Source organism: Heterocephalus glaber, unplaced genomic scaffold (genome assembly GCF_053883595.1).
Source record: "Heterocephalus glaber isolate CG9 unplaced genomic scaffold, H.glaber_assembly_v1.0 deba00001613, whole genome shotgun sequence".
Taxonomy (NCBI): domain Eukaryota; kingdom Metazoa; phylum Chordata; class Mammalia; order Rodentia; family Bathyergidae; genus Heterocephalus; species Heterocephalus glaber.
Genome location: NW_028258384.1, coordinates 27,346,957 through 27,374,931, shown reverse-complemented (window position 1 = coordinate 27,374,931; position 27,975 = coordinate 27,346,957). Strand labels below are relative to the sequence as shown.

The 27,975-nt window shown below is 37.2% G+C and overlaps 1 protein-coding gene and 1 pseudogene across 3 annotated transcripts; one reads left to right on the top strand and one right to left on the bottom strand.

The window, feature by feature from the left end:
- The first annotated feature begins 1 nt into the window (after nucleotide 1).
- Nucleotides 2–27,975, top strand: Taf7l (TATA-box binding protein associated factor 7 like). 3 transcript variants are annotated; one of them, XM_021250486.2, is made up of 12 exons: nucleotides 10–189; nucleotides 4,055–4,122; nucleotides 4,949–5,027; nucleotides 7,326–7,459; nucleotides 8,161–8,287; nucleotides 8,503–8,558; nucleotides 12,403–12,475; nucleotides 12,925–13,038; nucleotides 13,470–13,685; nucleotides 13,877–13,989; nucleotides 16,292–16,351; nucleotides 27,124–27,353. In XM_021250486.2, the coding sequence occupies exons 1-12, from the start codon at nucleotides 45–47 to the stop codon at nucleotides 27,166–27,168; spliced, it is 1,230 nt and encodes a 409-aa protein (XP_021106145.1). In that variant the 5' UTR covers nucleotides 10–44; the 3' UTR covers nucleotides 27,169–27,353. The 3 variants fall into 3 exon arrangements, with proteins under 3 accessions (XP_087052795.1, XP_021106145.1, XP_021106146.1); XM_021250487.2 differs by lacking the exon at nucleotides 10–189 and adding an exon at nucleotides 890–1,030 and having other exon boundaries at nucleotides 27,124–27,975; XM_087196669.1 differs by lacking the exon at nucleotides 13,470–13,685 and having other exon boundaries at nucleotides 2–189.
- Nucleotides 10,247–10,635, bottom strand: LOC101715943 (SRA stem-loop-interacting RNA-binding protein, mitochondrial pseudogene; annotated as a pseudogene).

Below are 27,975 nucleotides of genomic sequence, written 5' to 3'. Positions count from 1 at the left end.
GGAAGGAAGCCATTTTACAACACCGGACCCCAACGTAGTGGATCATGGGGAACCCTGAGGGAGAGATCGACAGTTTCTCAGAAAATGATTCAAGAGTTTCAACATCAGGAGACAGGAGCTGCCAACCTCGCCGAATATTCGTTGACCATGGTGCTGAAATTGCATGCGACAGAACAGCAGATATTCCAGGTGATGAAAGCGCAGAAATTCCTGTTAACCTATGTGCTCAAACTGATGCTCACAGAACTGCACTTGCTAACAAAGCTATTTCGGAAAACTCACTGGAATGTAAAGTTAAGTGGCTTTTAAAGTTTTTTTCCCCACAAAGTAAAGATTTGCTTTGGGAAAAGTGAACTGCTAAATGTTTGTTGGAAACTTTTACCAACCCCCGTAGGAGAAATGAGTGGTAACTTGTGACAGTCATTTCTAATTGTTTTGCTTATAAACAAATGCACACATACACATATAAATACCAAACGAAAAGTAAATATAAGAAAAAAGACATCCAAAAGCTGTAAAACAGTGACTCTGCTGAGGAGAGGGGAGGGGCTTATCGTGTTAGTTTGCCGTGGATTCTTGTGATTTAGTGGGTTTGCGGGGCCGTGTATTTGTCAACAAGCGAGGTCGCCAGTTAAGTAGCAAACCGTTCAACGTAACAGATTTTAGGAGTTACTAATAAACGTATCTCCACTGTGTACTTGAAAAATCGTCTGGTGGCCCGAAGGTCTCCTCTGTGTAAAAATAACTCGTTTTGAAAGTAACTCCTGCGCCCTTGGAGCGTTCATGCTGTGCTCCGTGAGCCAAACTGGCCGCTGCCTGAGGCCTCTCTCCCGCTGGGCGGCGGCGGAGGCGTGGCGAGGCGTGGCGGGGCGGGGCGGGCGCTCGCCGTTCCTACCTGTCGCTCCGCGGTTCGCATCGCTCGCCGCTCGCCTCAACGGCTGGAGCAGGAGCCCACTCGCTGCCCGCCGGAACTCTCCAGCCAGAGACGCAGGACCCGCAGTCTTTCTGGCGCGATTTGGTTCGGGACCGGGTAAGTCGGGCGATCGGCAGGGATCTGTGGGGTAGTGCGCCTCGCTGCCCTTCGCAACCTGCCTGCACTGAGAGGTGCGAAGGCTGGGGCTGTTTGGCCCCGCGGGAGATTTTCTAGGGAAATGGGATAAAGCTTTAGCAGCGGAACTTTTCCCTTGGAAGTTTAGTGACCCAGAGATAAGGACTGAGCAGGAGTGGTTACTGCCTCCAAACTGCAGCCCGCGGCTATGAACTTGAAACAAATAACTAACCTTGGTTTATGCTGACTAGGCTACCTGGAGTTTGCTGCTAGTTAATTCCAATTGTAATTCTGCTGAAGTGTGATGGAGTTAAGGTTGAACACTGGAGAGCGGTTCTGTTAATTTAATTAGGCATCTAAGATATGCTTGCTGGGAAAACGTGTATGGTTTTCTTATAGTAAATACCGGACAGTCCTTTGGGTACATGTAGGTAACAAAATTGAAAAATAACTAAAACTCATTTTAACCAGGGTTTCCACCTTCTCTCTCACTGGACCTTTTATACGCGTGATTTACAAGGAACTTCTTTGAAATAGTTTCAGTTCTTTAAGTTCTTTCTTCTAGAAAAGAGGAGTTGCCAGAAAGGCAACGAAATGAACAAAATGCCCCAGTCTTAGTTCTGCTGAGAAGTCTAAAAGTTACTATTTATCTGATAAAATTTTGCTTAGCACCTCCTTCTTCAGATAATCCGTGCTTCTCCCAACTTGAAGTGTTTCCTACTTTCTCTGCTTAGGCAATGTGCCCAGCCCCAAGATTCTTTATTTCATTTACTTTAAGTTTTTATTATATTTACTTTTCATTTTTATATTTATATATGTATGTGTGCATATATTTATTTATAAGCAAAAAGAAAAGAAATGACTATCACAAATAATGCATCCACCACCCACATCTTGGGTGTCTTCCACTGCTGACTTCTTTGTGCTTTCTATACCTTTCTGATACTTTCTAAAGCTATACTGAAAGATTTATTTCATAACAAGTGAATAATTTCACCTTGATAGGGTCCCAGACCCACTTCTATGTGGTAAAAGAAGGAACCAGTGCTTTTAGTTGAGATTCAGGTTCAAAACTCAGATCCCAGTTAATGGTTTACAGAATATTAAGGACTGTGCATTAAGTGAAATTTTCACTTTAACTTAAGGTACAAGACCTTATAACTTGGTGTATATCATAATGTTTTTAGGACATAGGAAACCTTTGTCAAGTTTCATATATGTACATTGTTTTCTTCAATTTTTGACAAAAAATCTACCTCAGAAGTGTGAGCTCAATACCTAAAATGCAAGTCACCACAGATACATCCTAAATGAATGGAAAATACGATTATAAATAAAGATTAACTTGGGATTTTACAATTCCATTTCAGGGCTTGAAATCAGTATGTCAAAAAGATAACTGCACTCACATGTTCACTGCAGCATTATTTGCAATAGCCAATTTACAGATCCAGCCTAAGTGTCCTTCAGTTGATAAATGGATAAGAAAACTTGGTATATATACATAGTAGAATACTGTTCAGTCTTTTAAAAAACACAGTTTTGTCATTTGTAACATGGATGAATCTGGAGGACATTATGCTAAGTTAAATAAGCCAGGCACAAAAAGACAAAAACCACATGTTCTCATTTTTATATGTGGAATATAAAATAATCAGACTCATAGAAGCAAAGAGTAGAGTGGTAGTCACTAGAGACTGGTGAGTGTGGGGAATGGGGAGATATTGCTCAAAAGGTAGAAAGTTGCATTTAGGAGTAATAAATTACGAGTAGTTAAGGTGATATATTAGCTTGATGCATCATCTCACACTGTACACATGTATCATATCACTATATCATTATATTGTCAAAAAACCCTACTAACTTGGATGAGGATGATTCATTCTTTTTATGGTACCTGGGATCGAACTCAGGACCTTGTGCCTGCAAGGCAGGAACAATGACACTGAGCTAAATCCCCAGCCTGATTCATTTTTATAAAGGCGTATTTTTTCAAAATAAAAGGATCTATCTGAGAGTCGTTTTAAATAGCTTATTAGGGGCACTTCAAATAATTAGTTGAGGATTAAATTAAATAATAGAACTAAAGCACTCAGTGTAGTGTGAGGTACATAGAACAAATGCCAAAAATGTTAGTAATAAATAAATCAAATCAAATATTTAGTATTTCTACTTCAGAAATGCAATTATTCCATGAAGTTAGGTGCAATCACACACATAATCTAGCTTTAAGAATCTGGACTCCTAATTTTTCTACAAGGTATCTCAGAGCTGTTGATGCTAGCTCTAACCTATGACTCACTCACTCCATCATTTAAAAATGTTATAATAAAATATTTTAAAAGGAACTTTTATTACTTTATATATCAACTATTATATATATTTATTGTATGCGGCTCAGGACAATTCCTTTTCACTCAAAAAAATGAGGGAAAAATGGCAGGCTGCAGGTTGAATGTGTCTGTTAGAGTCATTATAAGCTGCCTTCTTTCCCATGGACTTCTAAATTCCCATCAGTTCCTTAAGGTGAATGAAATATTGAAAATTAAACTTTTATGTCAAGTCATCATAGAACATTTCTGCAAGTGGTTTCTGGTTGACTTCTGCCTTTGGTTTGTACTCTTCTCTGACGAAGTCATTTAGTTTGCTTAGGTTGCCACCACTGTGAGTTGAATTTTACGTCTTTAAATGAGAATCTAAGAATATCATTAGAATAAATCATGTTTTATATCAGCTCTTAGTTCATTTGTTCATCAAATTATATCATGTATTTTGTACTGACTTTGGAAAATCTGTACATATTAGAAAGGATATAAAGTGACTTTTAGAAAAAATCAAGATATGTAGAGTAAGGTATTGCTAAACTGTACACACTTCATTCCAGTGAGGATTATGGAGATTTTATACAGTAATTTAACCAGTACTACTAAAAGTGGTCAGCAGAGGGAGCAAGAGGAGTTTTTAGTAACTTGGTTTTCTTTTTGTTTTCGTGAACTCAAAAACAAGACATGAGTAAAAGCCAGGATGAACTTCCTCCTGAACTTGAAAGCCAGTTTATACTGCGTCTGCCTCCGGTAAGAAATTTTTGTGTATCAGAGCAAATATCTGAAATTCAAAAGTATACTTTTGCTTTGATTCTGTAACATTTCTTTTTCAAGCTATAAAACTTCAGAACATTTGTTTCTCAGCAATCATGTTCTATTAAGCAGCCCTATTCTACTATGTACCCTTTTAGCACAATTTCTTTCCTCCTGTGCATACCACTTATCATGTGGGTTGATTTTCTGGCCAAACAGCTGTGACAGTGTTGGGTCCAGTCACTTATGGACACAGCTTGTTCCCTGGATAGCCAAGACTCTTCTAAAATTCTTTCTGTTCTTAAAAGGGACAGTAAAAATGACCATCATGGTATCGCATATAAATTCATCACCATGCAAGGTTATTAAAGCTCATCTTTTTTTACTTTTTAATTTTTTTTTATTTTTTAATTAAAGCTCATCTTAACATTATGTTTGGATCTCTTCCCCAACTAATAACTGTATTCAAGCATTATTTAGGAAGATATGCTATGGATGGGGTTCAGAAAGGTATTTGTCTGATTAAGGTTAATTAATATATCCAGTAAACTGTAGCTAAGGTTTTCCTTAGCACCTGTAGCTGAACAGAATCAGTGAGAGGCAGAAGTGTAGAACTGGGAAATGGCACTAACTATAGCTACTAAAAAAAAGATGAAATTAGAGTTGGCTTCATCCTAACTTGATGTATTCAATGCAGTCTCTTATGGTACAGGCATTGTTGGTAATATTTGGGAGATACAAGGTTTTATTTAAGGGAGGACTCTTGTATATCTATTAACTGCTAAATAGACAATCTTGATTTTTTAATTTACCTCCTGTTTAGGAACATGCTTCTACTGTCAGGAACATAATACATTCTGGAAGTGTCAACATGAACGATAAAATTAAAATTGACTTATCTTGTAAGTAGTTAATATCCATTTGTCATATATTAAGCAATCATTTATTAAAGGATTGCCATATGCTAAGCACTATACTAGGTACTAAAGATATGAAAAAGAATAGAATATAGCCTCTATCTTAATGGACTCACAGTTTAGAGAGCCTTAAGTCACTTACACCTTTTTTTAAGGGGAAAGGAAGTAGGAATTATGCAACTTGTGGTAATTATCACAGTGCACATAAAGAAAAGCTTGGATATCAACTGTGAGATTTTCATACACCTGGTAATCTCCTACATACAAGCTCTGTGATTTCTGAATGTCAAAAGGTATGACAAGTATGCCATTCATTGTTTACAAAAAGACACACCTATTTTTTAAATAATATTTTTATATTTGCAAATTGTATATTTGAAGGGATAGGCATGACCTTATGTTTATTGAAACCCTGTTTCTGATAGCCCAGATATGGAATCAGCCAAAGTATTCAACAGTGGATAAATGGATAAAGAAAATGTGGTATATATACACAATGGAATATTGAGTCTTAAAAGAGAATGAAAGTCTGCCATTTGGGACCACATGGATGAGTCTAGAGAACATTATTGTAAGGAAATAAGTCAGGCATAGAAGGATGAATAAAATATAATCTCACATATAGAATCTAAAAAAATTGAACTCATAGTAGAGAATAGAGTAATGGCTGCCAGAGACTGGAGAGAGTTTGGAGGACAAGGAAATGAGGAGTTGCTGGTCCAAGGATACAATGTTTTGGGTAGACAGGAAGGATACGTTTTGATATATTTTGTAAGCAGGGTGACTTGTCAATAATAATGTATTGTATATTTCAAAACAATTAAGAAAGTAAATTTTAAGTGTATTACTCCAAAAAATGTTACAAGAACGTTAATTAACTTTATTTAATCATTCTACATTGTATACCTGTATCGAAACATCATATCATACTCCTTAAATGTAATCTAGTTATGACTTGTCAATTCAAAGTGATACTAATTTTAAAAGCCTCCAAAGCAAAAATAATAATGCTTTCACATAAGGCCTGTCTGCCTAAATCACCAAAATAAATAAACAAATAAAAATAAAATTTGTAGGATTTTTTTGTTTGTTTGTTTTGAGGCAGGGTCTCACTGTGTAGTCCAGGTTGGCCTTGAATTCCAAGTGCTGGGACTACAAGTATGTATCACCATGGGTGGCCTGGATTTTTTTTAAATGTAGAGAAGTATATAAAGAGGAAATAAAAAAGTGGCCCATAATTTCACCACTTAGCCCTTATTGACATTTAAAAAATGAAAGGTGATACAAGTTCATGGTTATAAAATTCAAATAAAACAAAACTTCAAAAGAAAACGATGAAACTCTTTCCTCATAGCACTCCAACTTCAATTCCAAAGATAACCAATATTAACTGTTTCTTCTTGTGTTTCCTCGCAGAAAAAGTTTTATTCATAATAGATTTTCAATAATCCTTGTTTTTAAAGTTAATTGATACAAAAAGTATTGAGTTAAACATGGTTCTACATCTTTCTTATTCACTTAATATTAGAAGATTACACCTGAATCCTCTGTGTCAAAAGACATTCATGTTTAAGACATCTGAGCAGGATTCAGAGTTCAGTACATTACTTTTGGGTAGCAGTTTAGCATTGTGAATCCAACTAGAGATTTAAAAAAAAATTTATTGCAGTACTTTTATTGTATCGAGGCCTTTGCACTGAGTGACATCCACACCCCCTTTTTATTTTTTATTTTGAGACTAGGTCTCACTAAGTCACTAAGTTGCATAGGCTGGGCTTGAACTTGTGATTGTCCTGCATCAGCCTCCCAGAGTGCTGGGATTACAAGTGTGTGCCACCTTGTCCAGCTCCAACTAGAGATTTTACCTTGCTACTTAGCACCATTCTAGGACCACTCCTTCCTTCATCCATCCCTTTGAAAACACACATGGATGATGACATGGTTGAATTCTTCTAATAAAAGGAATATGTTTAAATGAATCGAATTTGCCTTTTAGGGTGAGAATGAAACATTTACCGTTCACCCACATTTAGTTCACATGCATTACTAAGAAACTTAGCTACTTTGGAATAGGTGACATAAATTGGGACAAAAGAGCCCTATATAGTCCCTTCTTTTCTCTGGGAAGTTACTAATCATGTACACTGTTTTTGCATTATGAGAAATAATAGGTTTCACTGGACGATTAATCTGTCCCACAAAAGTCTTCATTATTCAAACATTTGGGATGTACAAAAGTTCTCTGGGAAGATGTCAACTTTAATCTTCTCTACTCCTATTTAGCTGATAGACGCCATGCAGTCATTAAGGTAGAAGATGTCTCACTATCTGCTAAGCTGGTTGATTTACCTTGTGTTATTGAAAGCCTGAAGACTTTTGATAAAAAAAAGTTTTATAAAACAGCAGATATTTCCCAGGTATGAACTTTCTTAATTTTCTGGATCTTACATCCTTCAAGAAATTCCTTTCTTGCCGGGGATTTAGCTCAGTGGTTCTGTCGCCTGCCTCGAAAGCGCAAGGACCCGAGTTCAATCCCCGGTACCCCCCCCCCAAAAAAAGAAAAAGAAATTCCTTTCTTTTTCCTTTTTTCTTTCTTTCAATACTGTCCACTTAAATGGCTGCCTGCCATTTTTAACTTCCAGATTAATTGCACAGGAATAAAATGTGACATTCTGGTTCATTATTTGATCCTTAACATTTACTACCACATTGTATCCAAATGACTTGTCGTGCTCCCTATTTGCCATTTATAGTGACTTTTATTAATTTAAAAATATGAACAGCTGGGATCGTCTGAACTTTCTACAAATTGGTTTTTATTTCCTCTATAAATCAAAATGTTAAGATATATGTATTTTCAGCATATTCCATTTGCAGTGGCAAACACTGTAGCTTAAAAACTTAGTCAATACACAATGCTGCTGTTGGGAGAGAGAGGAAAGAGAGGGAGAGAGGAGAGAGACAGAGGAGATGGGGGAGAGTGAAAAAGAAATATAAGAAAATATGAATGTATGTTACATAATATTTGGGGTTTTTTTTCTGGAAATGCCAGGATTTCTGGTGATAAGAATGATCATAACATGGCCATAGTTAGCTTCTTTGTCTTTGCTAAATGTAGATGCTTGTGTGCAGTGCTGATGGTGACCTCCCATCTTCTCAAGAAGAATCAGTTACCTCTACTGATCTTAGTGTAACCAGGAATAAGGAAAGAGAGACAGAGAAAAAATATATCTGGAAGCATGGAAGTAAGTCACCAGCTCATTGCTCATTAGAGCCTACTATATTTATCTGTTGAATCCTAATTTCTTGTGAATCAAGGTCTCTTGCCTGGTTCATTCAGCTCTGATATGCTCTTAAAAGGGAGGAGACATATCATGAGCCAGTGGATCCTGATTAAATTCAGATAAATATTCGACTACCATCAGTCATATATGTTTCACCAAGTTGTATTTATTTTTAGTTACTCCACCACTTAAGAATGTCAGAAAGAAAAGGCTCCAGAAAACTCAAAAAAAGGTTAGTCTCATGATATTTGTGTGTCTGCTGGATGGATTAGAAGAGGATTATGAGTGGGAAGGAAAGTCAATTGGGAATTAATTTGTTCATTCATTCATATGTTCAATAAACATTTGTTGAGTGTGAGGTAAATGCCAGGCATTGTGTGCTAGCGGTTAGGAATATAGCATTGAATAAAAACAGACCAGATCTTTGAAGTTATGGGCAAGTTGTCATGGATCTGGAAGGATCATAAACTTGAAATTTCCGTTCATTCTTTTAGTTTTCAATTCCAAGATCTAGTTTTAATATGAATCCATCTAGAACCTGAGAAATGGGTATTGTGCTTATATTCCTAACCTTACTTCAGGCTTGTAGAAACATGGGCAAACGATAGAAGTACTGTTGTTTGGCTTCTTCTTTTGTTTAATTAAACTTTTTATTTGGAAATAAATATAGATTCACGTGCAGTTTAAGAACTAAAAGATGAGGGCCGGGGATTTAACTCAGTGGTTCCACCGCCTGCCTCGCAAGCACAAGGACCCGAGTTCAATCGCTGGTACCAAAAAAAAAAAAAAAAAACGACTAAAAGATGGGCTGGGGTTGTAGCTCAGTGGCACTGCACCTGCCTGGCGCCTGGCAAGTTCAAGGTCCTGAGTTCAATCCCTGGTACCTGGAGTCGGGGCGGGGACTAAAAGATGCCATGTACCCCTTTCCCCGTTTTTCCCATTGTAACATTTTGCAAAACGATAGTACAGTACCACAAACAGGAAATTGGCATTATTACAATTCACCAGTCATATTCAAATCATGTATCTGTGGTGTGTGTTTAGGTCTATGCAGTTTTATCTCATCTGTTAATTCATGTATTCATCTACACACTCAGGATACTAAGTAATTCCATCGCCACAAAGATATGTTATTCTGCTCTTTTATACACCTCCCTCCTTCCTTGCACTCCTACTCCTTAATACCTGGCAATCATTAATCTGTTCTCCATCTCTGTAATTTGTCATTTTTAGGATGTCATATAAGTAGCATCATATAACATCTGAGATTAGCTTTTTTCCTCACTCAGCATAATTACCTTAAGATCCATGCAAGTTTTTGCTTATATCAATATCTTTCTTCTTTTTTAAATTGTGGAGTCATATCCCATGGTATGAATGTAATGGTTTGTTTAACTCTGCATTCATTAAAGAACATCTGGGTTGTTTCTCATTTTTGACTGTTATAAATAAACCTGTGAATAGGTTTTTAAGTGAACATAAGTCTTCATTTCTCTGGGATAAATGCCCAGAAATACAATTGCTGAGTTGTATGGTCGTTGCATGTTTAGTTTTATAAGAAACTAATATACTGTTTTTGGAGAATGTACCATTTTATATTCCCACCAATAATATGTAAGTGCTTCAATTTATTCACCTCCTCAGCAGGACTAAATGTTGTTGCTATGTTTTATTTTAGCCATTATATCTAGATGAATGTGTAATGTGTAATGATCTCATTGTGGTATTTATTTACATTTCCTTGGTGCTCGCTTTGGCAGCACATATATTTACATATATTTCCTTGATAGCTAATGACATTATAAACATCTCATGTGCTCATATTATATATATCCATTTCAGTTAATTGTTCATGCCTTTTGCTCATTTTCTAAAATATCATTTTTGTTGTTGAGTCTTAAGAGTTCTTTTTATAGTCTTTTTTTTTTGTTTTTTGTTTATTTAATGGGTTTAATCATCTCAGAAATCTTTCTCTTCATCAGATGTTTGATCCCCTTGCAAAATGTTTGGTTTTTGAACTTGAATGTGGCCTTTACTCCATCAATTACGTGATTTTCATGTTGCACTGCATTCTGAAGTGCTTCTTCTGAAGAAAAGTAAATCCAACACATACCTTTATGAAAGCCAGTCTCTTTATCAAAAGGAAGAATGCACTTTTGTATATGGCCAAACTGAGCAAAGTGTTTTCTCAGCTCATTGACTGTTGCAGTCCAAGGAATTTTTCGGACAAAAGCAACCTGCCGAGTAAAATTCGTACACAGTGCCAGGGCACCCCTCGCTACGGAGGCTGCCATCTTTAGACTAATTCTTTTTATATTCTAAACACTGCTAGTTTGTCAGATAGTTTGCAAATATCTTCTCCCAGTCTAAAGCTTGTCTTTTCTTCCTGTTCACAGGATCTTTCAAAGGCAAAAGTTTTTACTTTTGAGGAGGCCCAATTTATAATTTTCTTCTTTTAAGGATTTTGTTCTTTTGTATGTTAAATTTAAGAACTCTTTGGTTCATCCAGTTCCTGAAGATTTTCTCCTGTTTTTTCAAAATGTTTTATATTTAAGCCTATAGTCCATTTTTAATTAACTTTGTAAAAGTATAAAGTTTAGTTCAAAATTCACTTTTGTTTTATTTTTTGCTTAAAGGTGTCCAATTGCTCCAGTGCCATTTCTTTTCCTTCCTCCACTGTATTGTCTTTGTACCTTCACCAGAAATCAGTTGGGTATGTTTGGGTGAGCTGGTTTCTGAGTTCTTTATTCTGTTCCACTGATCCATATGTCAATCTTTCCACTTATATCACAATGTGATAGGTCTTGAAATCATAAGACAGATTGCTCCCACTTCATTTTTCTTTGTCAAGACTATTTTAGCTATTCTAGACTTGTACCTTTCCATACAAATTTCAGAATAAGCTTCTCTATGTCTGCAAAAACCTTGCTGGATTTCTGATAGGAATTATATTAAAATTATAGATCAATTTGGGGAGAACAAAGTAAACATTTTTACTATTTTGAGTTTTTCAATATATGTGCTGCCTTGGCTTTATGCCTTGTCAATCAACAACATTTATTGAATGCCTGTGGAGTGTAAAACTAAGTCAAGAATAATTATAGAGCTCTTTAAGTTTTACTGAACTAGAACAGTCATAAAACACCTTCATTATTTATTGTGTTTTACTTCACATCTCACTGATTTCAAGCAAATTGAAGAAATCAGCTTTGCTGAGGTAGAGCAATTATACTACAACTTCATTATTTACTTTTAGTGTGTTTTATTTAATAGCTAATTCATTTCAAACAACTGAAATACATTATAAAGGTTACTTCTGAGCCTTTCTTCTCAACTGTAACCTTCACTTCCATACACATACATTAGATTTAATTCACTGAGAAAGGAATTCATTGTTTGGTGTCCAACAATTCCTAGAGGAAAAGGTACAATTTGGTCACTGAGTCTGTGTATTCCAATCTACTTCTTTCTGATTTTATTTCAAAAGCCATTCCTTGGGAGCCAGAATTCACTTTTATCAGCAGTTGTTTGCAAGAACTTATTTCCCTTCAGAGTCTTAACTTTTATTTGTGGCATGATGACTTGGTTGCTTGGAGATAATTGTCTAATACTGTATTCAAGGGAGAACATTTAGCTAAGATCTAGTTTTTTGTAGGAATATCTCTAATAATAAAGATATGGAAAAGTGAAATCTGGGAATTTACATCTTTAAATCAAACTACTTCTATATAATTGACAAGGTATGATAGTTCTTTGTCAGTATAAATCATGGCAAATAATTAATAATTGAGAGCTAAGGATCTCACCTTTCAAAGAGGCTTTTACCATAGAATTGCACAATGAAAGATTAAATGTCTCTAGTAATTTAATTGGGAAAACCAAGCAAATTGTATAAAATATAGACCATAGCTAAAGATTCCTTCATAAGTAGCACTACTTAAAGTAGAACTTTGGTTGTATAAGTGACTAATGAGGCCTAATCATTTGAACTTGTTGGTATATAGGAAAAGGGCATTCCTGCAATTCACAGGGTGCTAAATGACACTCTTGGTATTTCTTCTTACACTTTGTCTCAGTACATTGAATCTCGAGATGTGGAAAAGGAAGTGAAGACATTGCTGTGTTTGGATGCTGAAGCTGTCAGTGGCCGTATCCTTTGTACCAGATATTTTCTATATAGTCTGTTCCACTCCATATGCACATGCTGACAAACTTCACTTCTGGTATTTGTGTGCCAATTTTAATGTGTAAAACTTAAGATTTTTGGAAATGTTACTTTCTACCTAGGAACTGTAAATACCTGTAATAGGTATTTATTTACTTGCAGCCAGGTCTTTTTTTTTTTTTTTTTTGGTACTGGGGATCAAACTCGGATCCTTGTGCTTGCAGGCAGGCAGTAGAACCACTGAGCTAAATCCCCAGCAATATTTATTTACTTGTATAATTCAACATAAGGCACTTCTCCACACTAGGAATAGATACAAATGACCAAAAGTTGTACTAAATTAAAAGAGCAGTTTTAGCCAAAGACCCTCTTCCCATTCAACCGTGTCTTCTCCTTTCCTTCTGCACTTTCCTTGACAGCTCCCTCCTTTCAGGATGGGAAGTCATTGCTGATGAAGAAACCAAGGAAATAGAAAGTCAAGGCTTCATCCCAAGCTTTCCAGCATTTCCAGCAACCAGTGGTTATAAGCAAAGTGATACCTCATCAGGTATTTTAGCAAAGGCAGAGCAGGAGCTTTAGATGGAGCAGGCATTGATTGAATGTCAAAGATTATCCTCCATAGATTCATGGGTCAATAACAGAAAAAAAAAATGATGTCCTTCTTCACTCTTATTGGCCCCCAGTACTTCAAGGGTTTTAGATTGCAATTCTAATCTCCCATCTATCCTTATTATTCAATTTCCTATGGATCCATAGATTCCCTAAATGCGTTGGTCATTGAATACATGAGTGAATGTTAGCATTTTGTATTTCCTGTCCTTGTTTCATGAAGAGAATAATCTCCCTTTAAGAAAAATGATTTATGAAATTCACTGGTTATCCAGTCAATTTTAGGGCAAGAAGTATAATTGTTTCTGAAGTGGGAGTCATTTGCACAGCTTCAGATAATTTCACTTTCCTCTTACTTAAAACCAATAGAGCATGATGTGGTTCAAGAGATATTCAGTGATTCTAGTAGTAGCAATCATGACAATGAGGATGAGAATGAAGAGCAGGAGGATGATGATGACGATGATGAGGAAGAGGAGGAGGAGGAGGAAGAAGATGATTTTGAAGAGGTTCTAGAAAGGGAGCTACAGGCCAAGATTATTGAATATGGCCAGCATGAGACGAAGGAAGGTGCCAGTTCAATAGGTAAGTCAGAGGAAAAGACAAACAGATGGGGATGGGTAGTTGGCAGTGCTAAAGGCTAACTCTAAACACACACAATGTAAAGCTACATTTGAGAAGTTCTTGCTCAGATGTAGAGTTTTACTTGATTTAAGTTCCTGTCCATTAGTTTAAGCTATATTTAGATACAAAAAATCTCTCTCTATCTCTGTTAGTTATGGAAATTCAGAAACATATTCATTACAAGGAGAAAAAGCTCCAACAGATTCAAAACAAAGCACAGAGACAGAAGAATATAATCAGAAAAGTGGAAAACCTGATCCTCAAGGTAAGTTCTTGTTGGTAGCTATAAAGAAATCCTGATATCTTACTTTCAGAATCTCATCTTTGTGTTTCTACTCATGTCATCTCTATGCAGTGCTTGTTCACTCATGAAGCTAAACATCTCTTACAAGCCTCTAATAAAAGATAGTTCTGTCTTATTGTACCTGAATAATTTTAAACATCTCATATAAGCCTTCTTGGTTGGGGAGACCAGTTAATTCAAGATAATAATTGCCAATATTGAGGATTTATTCTGAAAATGGCATGTAAAGAGCTATGCATTACCTCATTTCATCTTCGAATCCCTGAAACAGATATAGTCACTATTACCATTTCATAATTAGAGAATTGAAACTCAAGGATGTTTAATTGCCAAGGTCTACAGTGAATAGTAGGGCTTAGATTGAACCCTATTGTTTGTACCAAAATGTATTCATTTCAGTAAAAGGAATTAATTAATTTAAAATTTTATGATGCATGCTTGAACAAGAATAAACATATTCATTTATTTTTAGTAATACATATTTAAGAACTTCAAAGATTTAGTGTAATAAATCAGACACACAAGTTTAAATGTCACATTGTTTCTCTTGTGTGAAAAACCCAAAGGGTAAATAAGGAGCAAATCAGAGGATAGCTATTGGGAAGTAGAAAGAACATGATCAAATGGGAAAGGGAACAAGGGAAGGGGGAGGAGGGAAGTAAAGGAAAGGTAAAAGGATTTAAAAAAAAGAGAATGGAAGGGAAAGAATGGAAACAAAGCTTTTGTAAATGGGGATGGGAAGAAGGGTTGAAGGGAAGGGAGAGGAATGGGAAAAAAAGAATTAAGACATATTATGTACAGATACAAATTCCCTATGATGAATGTGATCATTATGTGTGTCAAATATGTACTAATAAAAATGAATAAAAAGCAGTAAAAAAAAAAAGAAAAGCAGGAGGCAGCAGTATTCTGAATGTCTCACTAGCGTGAACTCTAAGATAGAAGATTAACTGATAATCATGGTTCTTTTCTGCTGGATTTTAAAAAATTAATTTTATTGGTACATTTTAGGTATACAATATAATGACATTTCTGTTCTGCTGTTTTAAATGAAGTTTGAAGGCTCAGAGTTTCCTTGGCACTCATTTACCCATAGAAGTGAGTGGAAGAATAGTGCATAAAGTGCAACTTGTAACTGCAAAGAGCTAGAGCTCTCAATATTTGGATATAGACTAGATACAGGTTATGGCTCTGTTATCTGGAATGTCTGCCTATCTGAAATACTTATTTTCCAAGTGTATGAGTATAAGGGCTCTATAAGTTGCTACTCAACTCTGTTTAAAAGCAGGAGCCAGCAGTGTTCTGAGTGTATCGCTAGACTGAACTGTACGTTAGAGGTATGACTGATATTACAGATTTTTTCTGTTCTTTTAAATAGAGGTTGCAGGCTGGGATATTCTTTGGCACTCTTCAATCCATAGAAGTAAATGGAAGAATAGTGCACATAGTGTAGTTTGTAAATGCAAACAGCTAGAGCTTTTAGTGTGTGGGTATAGACAAGTTAAAGGGAATGGAGTTTAGCTGTTCTCTCTGGATTGTTTTCCTATCTGGAATACAGATTTTCAGAATGCATAAGACTGCTACAAAAAAAGAGCTTCAACAAAAAGAAAATGTATGTTTAGGCCACATTTATTCCCTCCATGGTAGAGCTCTCTGAGTAAGTGTTAATTTGAACATACAGAGAGAAATTCCAAATTCCCGGAGAAATTCCAAATTCCTGGAGAATTCTTTGTCAGATTTTATTTTCTGTAGAGCAGTGGCTATCAAGGGGGAACAATTTGACATAGAGTTACACTCACTTTGGGTGTTGTCCTTTAGAATAACCAAAGATAATAGATATTGATACATTCTGAAAGATATAGATATTGGTATTATTGTGGTTATTGTTCCATGTAGCATTAATGAAGAACAGTAATATTCTGCCCTAGTGACGGGAAATAGAGGAGGAATAAGTGCCATGTTCCAAGCCAGCTTTTTTTCCCCAAGTCAGATTTTTAAATAGGTTATCACAGCCAAAGGATTTGTATTAAATCAGAAATAGGTAGCATGAAGATGTTCCTACCATTTATTTTAGGGCAAGAAAAAGTACTATGTAGAGGGCATAAAATCAAATAGGATGGTGTAGTTAGTGGGTATTTTTATACTCCAGTCTCATTAAAAAGAGTGACTGACAGTTTTCTTACATTTCAAATTACTTGACAAACTCTGTCTCCCTTGGTTCTCTCTTCCTCAGCACTCATCATTTAAACAATTTGTTTTCCAGAATCATTTAAAGTCTGTGCTGGAGAATCTTGCAGTACAAGAAAAGCAAAAAAATGATCAGGTAAGAAATATATTTTTAAATCAAGCAGAAAATATTTGCTATAAAGAATCCCCCATCTCACCCCTAATTCCTGGCTGTTCTCTCACAGGAATAGTCTAAAAGAGGGTAGCAGGGTAGATCAAAATCTTTGTGAAAATTCACTCACTCAACAGTTATTGAGTAAGACAAATATAATCCTTGTCCTCGTGGAGCTAACAGTCTAGCAGGGGAGACTGACAATATAAAAATTATCATACAAAAAATTATCATACAAATATAAACACACAAATTGTAAAGAGGTATTCTGGAGGGAAAAAAAAATCAGTGATGCAATTAGAATGAAGAGAATCCTGAATTTAGTTGGGATATCATCATAGAGCTCCCTGAGGAAGTGTTATTTAAGCCTAGAGATGAAGGATGAATACGGGTAAAGTAGGATGAAGAGCCTCTTGGGTGGAGCACATGCAAGGTCCCACAATGGGAAAGAACTTTGCCTATTTGTGGACCTCTGCAAGTATTTAAAGCAAGGAAGAGAGTAGTTTAATATAAGATTGGAGAAGTAACAGAAGCCATAGTGTATAGTTCCTTGTAGCTCATTAAAAGGAAGATGGTTTTTGGTCTTAAGTGCAATAGGAAGTCCTTGAAGAGTTTTTAAAGCAGGAGAATCAGATCTAATTTAAACTTTTAAAATATCATCCTGATAATTATCTGGAGAATGAGCTGTAGGAGGGCAGGAATAAAACCAGAGGCCATAAGAGATTGCCTTAGTTACTTTTCTTGTTGCTGAGACAAAATACCTAATATCCAAAGTTAAAGGAGGATAGGATTATTTAGCTCACAGTTTGTAGAGGTTTCAGTCCCTAGTCAGCTGGCTCCAAGGCAGGGCAGCATGGCAGAGGGACCTGACAGAGGAGAAACAGTCCATGGTATGCCAGGCAGGAAGCAGTGAGCAGCAAGCCTGCCTTCCTTCTTTTCTCTTTATATTCCATTCAGGCCGTAAGCCTATTGATTGGTGCCACGCACACCCAGGGTGGGGCTTCCCATTATCCACACCCAGAAGTATGCCAGACCATTGAGTGGACTAATTTAGTTATTACACACCCTCAATCCATATTCACATGCCCTAGATCCATCCACCTCCCAAAGCATGAGGCTTTGGGGGGGACATCTAGATACAAGACATAACAGAGATGATGGTAATTTGGACTAAGGTAGTCGTAATAGAGATGGAAAGAATACAGACTTAACCTGCAAATAAAATGTGTTGTTTGTTTGTTTTTCATGGTTCTGAAGTTGGAACCCAGATCCATGTGTATGCCAGGCAAGCACTCTACTACTGAGCTACATTCCTACCCCTAAAATATTTTATAAGAGCTTTATTGAGATATAAAACACATACCATACAATTCACCCAATTAAACTGTATAATTCAGTGGCTTTCAGTATATTCAAAGTGTTGTGAAACCATCATCATGTCAATTTTAGAACATTTTCATCACCTCCAAAAGAAAGTTTGTACCTATTACTGACAGCAATCATTCCCCATTTTCTCTGAATCTCTCCCCTGCTACTTACAAGCAACCACTAATCTGCTTTATACTAATCTACTTCTTATACTGGGTTACTTCATACAAGAGGAATCATATATGGTCTTTTGTGCTTGGCTTCTTTTATTTATTTATTTATTTATTTATGTTTTTGGGTCCCGGGGATCTAACTCAGGTCCTTGCGCTTGCACAGCAGGTGGTGAAAGCACTGAGCTAAATCCCCGGACTGGCTTCTTTTAATTAGCAAAATGTTTTCAAGGTTCATCTATTTTGTGGCCTGTATCAGTCGTTGTTCCATTTAAAACTGAGTAATATTCCATTGTATGAATATACTATATTTTATTTATCTCTTTTTTTAAAATAAATTCTTTTATTGGTACATTGTAGGTATACAACACAATTACATTTCTCATTGGAAATTGTACCTTTACATAATGCATCTTGGTTCTTATTTTTTCCCCATTCCTAGCCCTCCCTTCATGCCCTCCACCCTTCCCTATATACAAAAACTTTATTTCCATTTTTTCCATTTCTCATCATTTTTCCTTTCCCTTCTTTCCCTTCGCCTGCCCCTCCCACTACCCCTACCCCTTTAGACCTTTTCTTCCTATTTTACATTATCGATTATTCATTCTAATCGTTGGTACATTTTAGGTATACAATATAATGACATTCATCATTGGAAATTTGAAACTTTACATAGTCTCTCTTGGTTCTTATTTTTCACCCTTTCCCAGCCCTCCCTTCAACCCCTCCATTCCTCCCTATTTACAAAGATTTTGTTCCTCCATTTTCTCATATTAATCCCATCCCCTTCTATCCTTTCCCCTAGCCCTCCCACTTCCTTCCCCTTTGCCCCTTTTCTTCCTATTTCACATCACCTATTATACATTTAGTCCTTATTTACACTTTCAGTTTCTCACACCAGAGAAACTATTCGGTATTTACACGTGTGTGTCCTATTTATTTCACTTAAGAGTATCGCCTCAATGTGCATCCACTTAGCTATAAATGTCTCATTTTTTATGGCTGAGAAGTACTCCATTTTATAACAAAACCACATTTTCTTGATCCAGTCTCCAGTTGATGGGCATTTGGGCTGTTTCCAAGTTTTAGCTATTACAAACTGTGCTGCTATGAACATGGGTGCACATATATCACGGTGGTATGATTCTTTTAATTCTTTGGGGAAGATCCCCAGCAGTGGAATAGCAGGGTCAAATGGGATTTCCAGTCCTAGTTCTTTGAGGTATCTCCATACTGATTTACACAGTGGTTGCACCAGTCTACACTCCCACCAGCAGTGGAGCAGGGTTCCTCTTTCCCCACAGCCCTGCCAGCATTTGTTATTGGTGGATTTCATGATAGCAGCCATTCTTTCTGGAGTGAGGTGGAATCTCAGCGTTGTTTTCATTTGCATCTCTTGAATGACCAGTGACGTTGAACATTTTTTCATGTATTTATTTGCTATTTCTACTTCTTTGTCTGAGAAATGTCTGTTCATTTCAGATGCCCATTTTTGGATTGGGTCTTTAAATTTGGGAGTTCTGATCTTTTTAAGTTCTTTATAGATTCGATTTAGTAGACCTTTGTCTGAGGAAGAGCAGGTGAAGATTTTTTTCCCACATTGTGGGTTGTCTCTTCACACTGCTGGTGGTTTCTCTTGCTGTGCAGAAGCCTTTTAATAAGAAGAGATCCCACTTGTTGATTGTTTGTGCTAGTTCCTGTGCTACTGAAGTTTTGTTCATAAAGTCTTTTCCTACACCGATGTCTTCAAGAGTTCTACCTAACCTCTGTTTCAACTGGTTAAGAGTTTCTATTTTAATATTTAGATCTTTAATCCATTTTGATTTCAGTTTAGTGCATGGTGAGAGATATAGGTCTAGTTTTAATCTTTGGCAAGTTGAAGCCCAATTTTTCCAGCACCATTTATTAAAGAGGCTATCTTTCCTCCAGTGAGGGTGTTTGGCTCCTTTGTCGAAGATGAGATGGCTGAGTGTGTCTGGCGTTGTTTCTGCATCTTCTAATCTGTTCCACTGGTCCTCAAGTCTGTTTCTTTGCCAGTACCATGCTGTTTTTATCACAGTACCTTTGTAGTAGAGTTGCAGGTTGGGGATTGTGATACCCCCTGCCATGTCTCTGTTACCTAGAATTGCTTTTGCTATTCTGGGTCTCTTCTTGTTCCAAATGAATTTTTGGATTGTTTTCTCAAGGTCCGTGAAGTATGCTGCTGGGATCTCAATTGGAATTGCATTCAATCTATATAGCAGTTTTGGAAGTATGGCCATTTTCACTATATTAATCCTTCCTACCCAGGACCAGGGGACGTCTGTCCATTTTCTGATATCATCTTCAATCTCTCTTTTCGGAGTGCCATAGTGTTCAGAGAAGAGGTCTTTGATTTCTTTCGTTAGGATGATTCCTAGGTATTTCAGTTTTTTGGATGCTATTGTGAAAGGAATTATTTGCCCTATTTCTCTCTCAGTGAGTCTGTCATTGGTGTAGAGGAAAGCTATTGATTTTTGTGTGTTGACCTTGTAACCAGCTACTTGACTGAATTTGGTTATTAAGTCTAGAAGACTTTTGGTGGAGTTCTTGGGGTCTTCTATATAGAGTATCATGTCATCTACAAATAATGACAATTTGACTTCTTCATTACCTATCTTTATTCCTTTTATTCCTTTCTCTTGTCTAATTGCCATGGCTAATGTTTCCAGAACTATATTGAACAAGAGTGGTGATAGTGGACATTCTTGTCTTGTTCCTGATTTGAGTGTGAAGGATTTCAGTTTTTGACCATTTAGTATGATATTGGCTGTTGGTTTTTCATAGATGGCTTCTATCATTTTGAGGTAGAGACCATCTATTCCAATTTTTTGTAGGGTTTTTATCATAAATGCATGTTGGATTTTGTCAAATGCTTTTTCTGCATCTATGGAGAGAATCATATGGTTTTTGTCCTTGGCTCTATTGATGTAATGTATTACATTGATTGATTTGGATATATTGAACCATCCCTGCATCCCTGGGATGAATCCCACTTGATCAGGGTGTATGATCATCTTGGTGATCTTCTGCATTCTGTTTGGCAGTATCTTATTAAGGATTTTTGCATCTATGTTCATTAGTGAGATTGGCCGATTGGCCTATAGTTCTCTTTTTCAGTTGGGTCTTCCTCTGCTTTGGGGATCAAGGTGATGCTTGCTTCCAGGAATGAATTTGGGAGTATTGCTTCCCTTTCAATTTCATTGAAGAGTTTAAACAGTAGTGGCAGCAGTTCCTCTCTAAATGTCTTGTAGAATTCAGCAGTGAAGCCATCAGGGCCCGGGCTTTTCTTAGTTGATAAGTTTTTAATTACATTTTCAATTTCATTGGTTGATATTGGGCTGTTCAGAATTTCTAGGTCTTCTTTGTTCAACTTTGTTAATTCATATGTATCTAGGAATCTGTCCATTTCGTCTGTGTTGTCCATCTTATTGGTGTATAGGTTCTGGAAGTAGGTATTGATGATCCTCTGGATTTCTGCTGAGTCTGTTGTAATTTCACCCTTTTCATTCCTAACTGCATGGATTTGGGCCTTTTCTTTCCTTTTTCTGACAAGGCTGGCTAAAGGTTTGTCAATTTTGTTGATTCTTTTGAAGAACCAACTCTTGGCTTCATTGATTTTTTTGTATCCTTCTCTTAGTCTCCATTGCATTGATTTCTCCTCTGATCTTTATACTTTCCTCCCTTGTATGAGCTTTGGGGTTGTCCTGCTCTTCTTTTTCTAGAAGCTTGAGGTTCAGCATCAGGTTGTTTAATTGGGCTCATTCTGTTTTCCTAATATGCGTATTCACTGCTATGAATTTCCTTCATAAGACTGCTTTCATTGTGTCCCATATATTCTGATATGTTGTATTGTCCTTGTCATTTAATTGAAGGAACTGTCTGATTTCTTCAATTTCTTCTGTGACCCATTGGTTATTCAGAAGTGTGTTGTTCAATTTCCACACGTTTATGAAATATTTGTGGTTTCTTTTGCTTTTGATCTCCAATTTCATCGCACTGTGGTCTGATAATATACAGGGGATAACTTCAATTCCTTTGCACTTACTTAAACATGTTCTATGTGTGAGTATGTGGTCTATTTTGGAGAATGACCCATGTGCACCTGAGAAGAATGTGTATTCTGATTTTGTGGGGTGGAAGACTCTGTAAACATCTGTTAAGTTCATTTGTTCAAGAGTTCGATTGAGTTCTAGTATTTCATTACTTATTTTTAGTCTAGTTGATCTATCTATTTGAGACAGTGGGGTGTTGAGGTCCCCCACTACAATTGTATTAGTGCATATATGACTTTTCATGTCCGTTAGTATTTGTTTTATATAGTTGGTTGCACTAGTGTTTGGTGCATAGATATTTATGATTGTCATCTCTTCCTCTTGGATTCTTCCTTTTACAAGCATGTAGTGTCCTTCTTTGTCTCTCTTAATCAGTGGTGGTTTGAAATCTACTTGATCTGCAAAGAGGATAGCTACTCCTGCTTTTTTTCGGGTTCCTGTTGCATGGAGTTATTGTTTTCCACCCTTTAACTTTCAGTCTATGAGTTTCCTTTAGAATTAAGTGTGTTTCTTGTATGCAGCATTATTGTTGGATTTTGCTTCTTGACCCATTCTGCCAGTCTATTTCTTTTGATGGGTGAATTGAGACCATTAACGTTGATGGTTGTAACTGAAACATATTGACTTGTCATTGCCATGACTTTTTCTTTTTGTTGGGTTCTCCCCCTTTACATTTAATTTCTTGTCATGCCAGATGGGTTCATTCTGCTTTGCTTCCTGGGGTTGTGATCCTCAATGTCTGTTCCTAGGATATTGTGTAAAATTCTTTAGAGTGCTGGTTTGGTATTCACGAAGTTGCTAAGGTGCTCTTTGTCATGAAAGTATCTTATTTCTCCATCCATTTTGAAAGATAGTTTTGCAGGGTACATCAATCTGGGTTGGAGGCTGTTTTCTTTTAGGGCTTGGAATATGTCACTCCAAGCTCTTCTTGCCTTGATGGTTTGTGGTGAGAAGTCAGCTGTGATTCTGATCGACTTTCCTTTGTATGTGATTTGTTTCTTTTCTCTGACTGCTTGGAGAACTTTGTTCTTCTGTTGTGTTTCTGGAATTTTAACAATTATATGCCTATGTAGATTTTTTTTGATCAAGGCTATTTGGAGTCCTATATGCCTCACTTATCTGTATGTCAAGCTCTTTTCCCCTGCTTGGGAAGTTTTCTGCAGATTTTTTATGTCATCTCCACTCTCTCTTGTTTCTTCATTGAGCCCAATCAGTCTTATGTTATTCTTCTTTACATCATCTAGCAGCTGCTGGATTGATTTCTCATGTTCCCTTATAATTTTGAAGCCATTTTTCTTTTCCTGGTCACTAATTGCAATCTTATCTTCTCTATCTGAAATTCTGTCCTCACATTGGCTCATTCTGCTGCATAGACTTTCAGTGGAGTTTTTCATCTCCTGGAAATCTATTTGCATCTGTTTTACGGATTCCATTTGTTTCTTATGTTGGGATTCCATCATGTTCCTGAGCTCCTCTCTAGATTTATTAATCATGTCTTGCACTAGGGGCACAATGTCTCCTGTTATCTGAGAAATTATTTCTGATTTCATTTTTTCCAGATCCCCTTTTGTTGCCAGTTCAGTGGGTCCAGGTGGTTGAGTATCAGAGTGTTCCATCTCATTTCCCTTTGGGGTTGCTGTAGGTGATCTGGAAGTCTGGTTTTGAGACTTATTTACATGTTTTCTCATTTCGACTGGGGCGAGGGGCTGTTAGCGCCTGCATGGATTAACTCCTCTGAGCTGGGAGAGGTGGGACAGGGGCCGGGAGCAGCGGTAGGGATGGTGACCCAAAAGCCCTTTCCTGTGGTCTGAGAGCAGCGGGAGGGATGTTGGCCGGGAAGCCCCTTCCTCTGGACAAGGAGCAGTGGGACAGAAGGTGGCCCAAAAGCCCTTTCCTCTGGTCTGGGAACAGCGGGAGGGATGGTGACCGGGAAGCCCCTTCCTCTGGACCAGGAGCAGTGGGATGGCGGCTCAGAAGCCCCTACCTCTGGGCTGGGAGCAGCGGGCTGAGTACCTTGCTCTGGTGGTCTGGTGTCCTGCGTCTTTGTAGTGTGGAACCAGGTGGCTGCCTATCTGCATCGGGGTGATTCGGCTTCTTCCATGCGACTCTTGACCTCGGTAGGGCATGCACAGACCTGCCTGTCCGCAGCGGGCTCTTATTTATCTCTTTATATGCTGATATACATTTGGATTGTTTCTATTTTGGGGGTATTATGAATAGTGCTGTTATGAATACTTATATATGAGAGAATATAATCTAAGGATTGACGGTACTTGGGTCAATTACTTGATGATAAAAGAGAAGGAAGTGTTAAGGATATATGCCAGATTCCTGACTTGAGTGACTATTATACAAAATCATAGGAGAGTAAACAGAGTGAAAAGAGAAGAGAGCAGCGTAAGTGAGGGTCAAGTAGCTATACAGAAAATGTATGCTGACTCCAGCCTTATATTGTTACAGGTAATATTTTTAAAAACAGGAGTTTGGGTGGTGAGGACAGGCTTAACTGGAGGCTCTTAAAGTAGAGGCATTGCTCCCTACCTACCATCCCCACAAGTTCCGAGGCATTCTCTTTTTTTAATTCCAGTACTGGGGATTGAACCCAGGGCTTTCACACTGAGCTGCATCTTCAGCCCTTTTTGATTTTTTTATTTTTCAGACAGGTTCTTGCTAAGGCACTTAGTTGCCCAGGCTGGACTCGAACTTGTGATCCTCCTACTTCAGTCTCCCAGAGTACTAGGATTACAGGGTGCACCACCACACCTGGCTCAGAAGCATTCTTATGTTCTATATATTCCCTTCCTCCCAGCAAATCACTTGTCCAAGTACTGCCTATAAACAACCCGGTGAAAAGTTAATGCCAAGATTGTTTTAGTGTTCACCAAACATATTTTTATGTAAGTAGTTAGTATTGAGGAGTGCCATTTTGAACATAGAAATGTAGCTATGAACTTTATTTATTTAAGAGTCTTTTATGTTAGCTCTTTTATTCAACATAGATTCATTGGTTGCCTATTTGAAGCTAGGTTCTTCAGTGAGCTTTGAAATGCTTATGATATTGTCTAGCTTCAGTTGGGCAGAAACTCATGAGAGAACCAGGGATTTAAAGGTATGAGAATTCACTTTTGTCTGTGGAAATTAGGGAAGGCTTTTAGGAGAAAATAGTATTTGTCTTGAGCCTTAAAATATAGGTAGGCTTTTAATAATGAGATAGGGAAAGGAAGGCATTCTATGATAATGTGGTATATAGAATGGCTCAGAGGTAGTGATCCCTGACTAGAGTTTAGATTTTTGGTTTAGGTCATAAGGAACCATCAGAACTTCTTCTTTTTTTTAACCTAGAGAGTAACTCAAGGAAATTTCTTTGCCATAGTATATTGAGAAATTAAGAACAGGGAGAGACTAGTAAAAGGTGATAGAAGGAACCAGAACTTAACAATCAATATCATTTGGATTTTATGTTAGCTTTCCATTGGTATAACAAATACCTAAGGTAATCAAATTATAAGATAAAAGGTTTATTTTGGTTCACCATTTTAAAGGTTTCAGTTTATGACCAGTTGGTCTCTTTGCTTTTGGGCTTGTAACAGCATTATATCATGGTGGGGGTCATGTGGTAGAGAAGCAAAAAGGAGAAAGAGGAGAAGAGACCAGGATCCCACATTTCATTTTGAGAGATCCCCAAAATGACCTAATTCCTCCCACTAGGTCCTACCACTTAGAGGTTCCATCATCTCCCAAAAGGGCCAAAGAGTACAGACCAGGCCTTTCACATATCAGCCTTTGGGACATAATCAAGATTTAAACTATAGCACATTTATAGGACAAAAAGAAGGTCAAATTGTAGTCTTAACACCCAGGTAAATGGAAAATCCTGTCCCACTAACTGAAATTAAGACAACATAAAGAGGATTCTGAGGGGGAGATGATGACTAGTTAAAAGTGCTTCTGAAAATAGGAGATTGGAGAGAAGCCCATACACACAAATGATCATTGAAGATGTGAGGTTAGCTGAATTAGCCAGGTTGACTATTCAGCAAGTAGTTTGAACAAAGGGAGCATACCTTTAGGGGGAGGGTAGGAGAAAGAGCCTATGAAGAAGAAAAACTGGCTCAGTCATATGTTCATTGGGATCATTCAACATCTGAGTGGGAAGCCTGTAAACCACTGCAGGTAGCAATTGGAGGAGTCTGGTAGTTGTGCAGCATCAGGTTGTTTTATAAGTCTCTTTTCCTTTCACTTCACAGATTGAAATCCATACTAGTAAAGAGACCTAAATTGAATAATACTCAAAAAACTCTTTGTCAGAAAGACAATATATGTCTCAGAATGTTATTGTTCACATTACCATTTCAAGTTTTAAAAAGTTAAATCCCATACCATACAAGGTCCATGGAGCCAGGGATTTAGCTCAGTGGTTCCACCACCTGCCTCTCAAGTGGACGGTCTCGAATTCGATCCCCGGTACAAAAAAAAAAAAGCATAAGTTAGAACACCACTAGGTTGCTGATTGGTCATGACCCTGACCTGGTTTCTAAGTGTTTCATAATGTAGCAAGAAACAGAAGAGAAGATGTGGTATAAGACCCAGTGTGTTCTGGGAAAAGATACTATATTGTATTATTTTTTGACACTTAGAATATGATGATCGTGATCCAGTCACCCTTATCCTAACAGTAAGCTGTGACCTCTGATTATTCTTCACAGAAGCATAGATTTTTTTTTGAGACAGGGTCTTGCTATGTAGTCCAGGCTGGCCTTGAGCTCACTATGTAGCCCAGGTTGGCCTTGAACTCATGGGTGATCCTTCTACCTCAGCCTCCTAGTGCTGGGATTACAGGCCTGCACCACTATGCCCAACAGAAGCATAGGTTCTTAACAGCAAGCATAATCAGTTTTTAAAAACATTCAATTTTAAGGCTTCCTTTTAGAGGTTTGGCATGAAAAAGGACAACATCATGGCCATAACATTGTGTATGTATTCTTGACTGGGGCACTATTCTTTGAAACATTTTAAGGCTAAGATAACCTTATAAATGCCAAATGACAGTTATTCTTTTTGGTTCATATAAATAAATCCTAAGTGAAGTACTAGAACTTAAGATTTCAGATGCAGTTTTCATGTTTTTCTGCACTTCCTTTTACAGATCACTTCCCTACAGGAACAGCTGAACCATTTTCTGCAGAAATGAAGAGAGCTTTCAGCCTGGCACATAAACTGGATTCACCATCCAGACTGAAGACTAGATAAAATTGTGCATGTTTTTGTCCCTTCAGTTGCCTCAATTGTATTTGTTTCTCTGAAACTTTTTCTATAGATAAAATGTTCAAAGCTCATACTCAAATAAAAATAGTACTTAAAAATTAGATTTAAAGTACCCCCCCCTCAACAATGGAACTTTGCTTCTGTCAATTTTAGAATTACATATATTGCTTTTGTGCTATGGTGCCATCAGGTGATTCAGCCATGCTTGCCAAAGGCAGATATTCTAGCCTAGAAGGCCATGTAACTGATTTGCATGTATGTTAGCTTTTCCAAACTCTTCTGATTGTTTTAAGTATTTTCTACAACATAGAAAAAAATCGGTTCATTTCTGTCATGAGCTAGGACCTGCCACAGTGAATTTAAGTGCCTACCTTGGAGCAGTTAATAATAGTTTATATCCTGTCTTTGTTCAGGTAATAGAGCTGCTTTCTTGCTCAGGGATGATTTCTTGCTACTGTTTGTCTTTGCTAAGTTGTCATGTATTTAGGACTGTGGCTGGTTGTTATTCATGAAGTAAGGGAACAGTTAGAAGAGAGCTGAAAATTTCCAAGCTGTTGTCCTTATTCTGAGCCTCTTCATCCTAATCCCCATCAGAAAAAGTTTAGGAAAAACCAGATACCTATAATTCCTATGCAGATTTCCGTAACAACCCTGGATTGTTTTTTTAGTTATATTGTAGTTTTCTAGTCTGCATTCCTTAAGCAATAAATAAATAAATTCTTTCTTTTAAGTG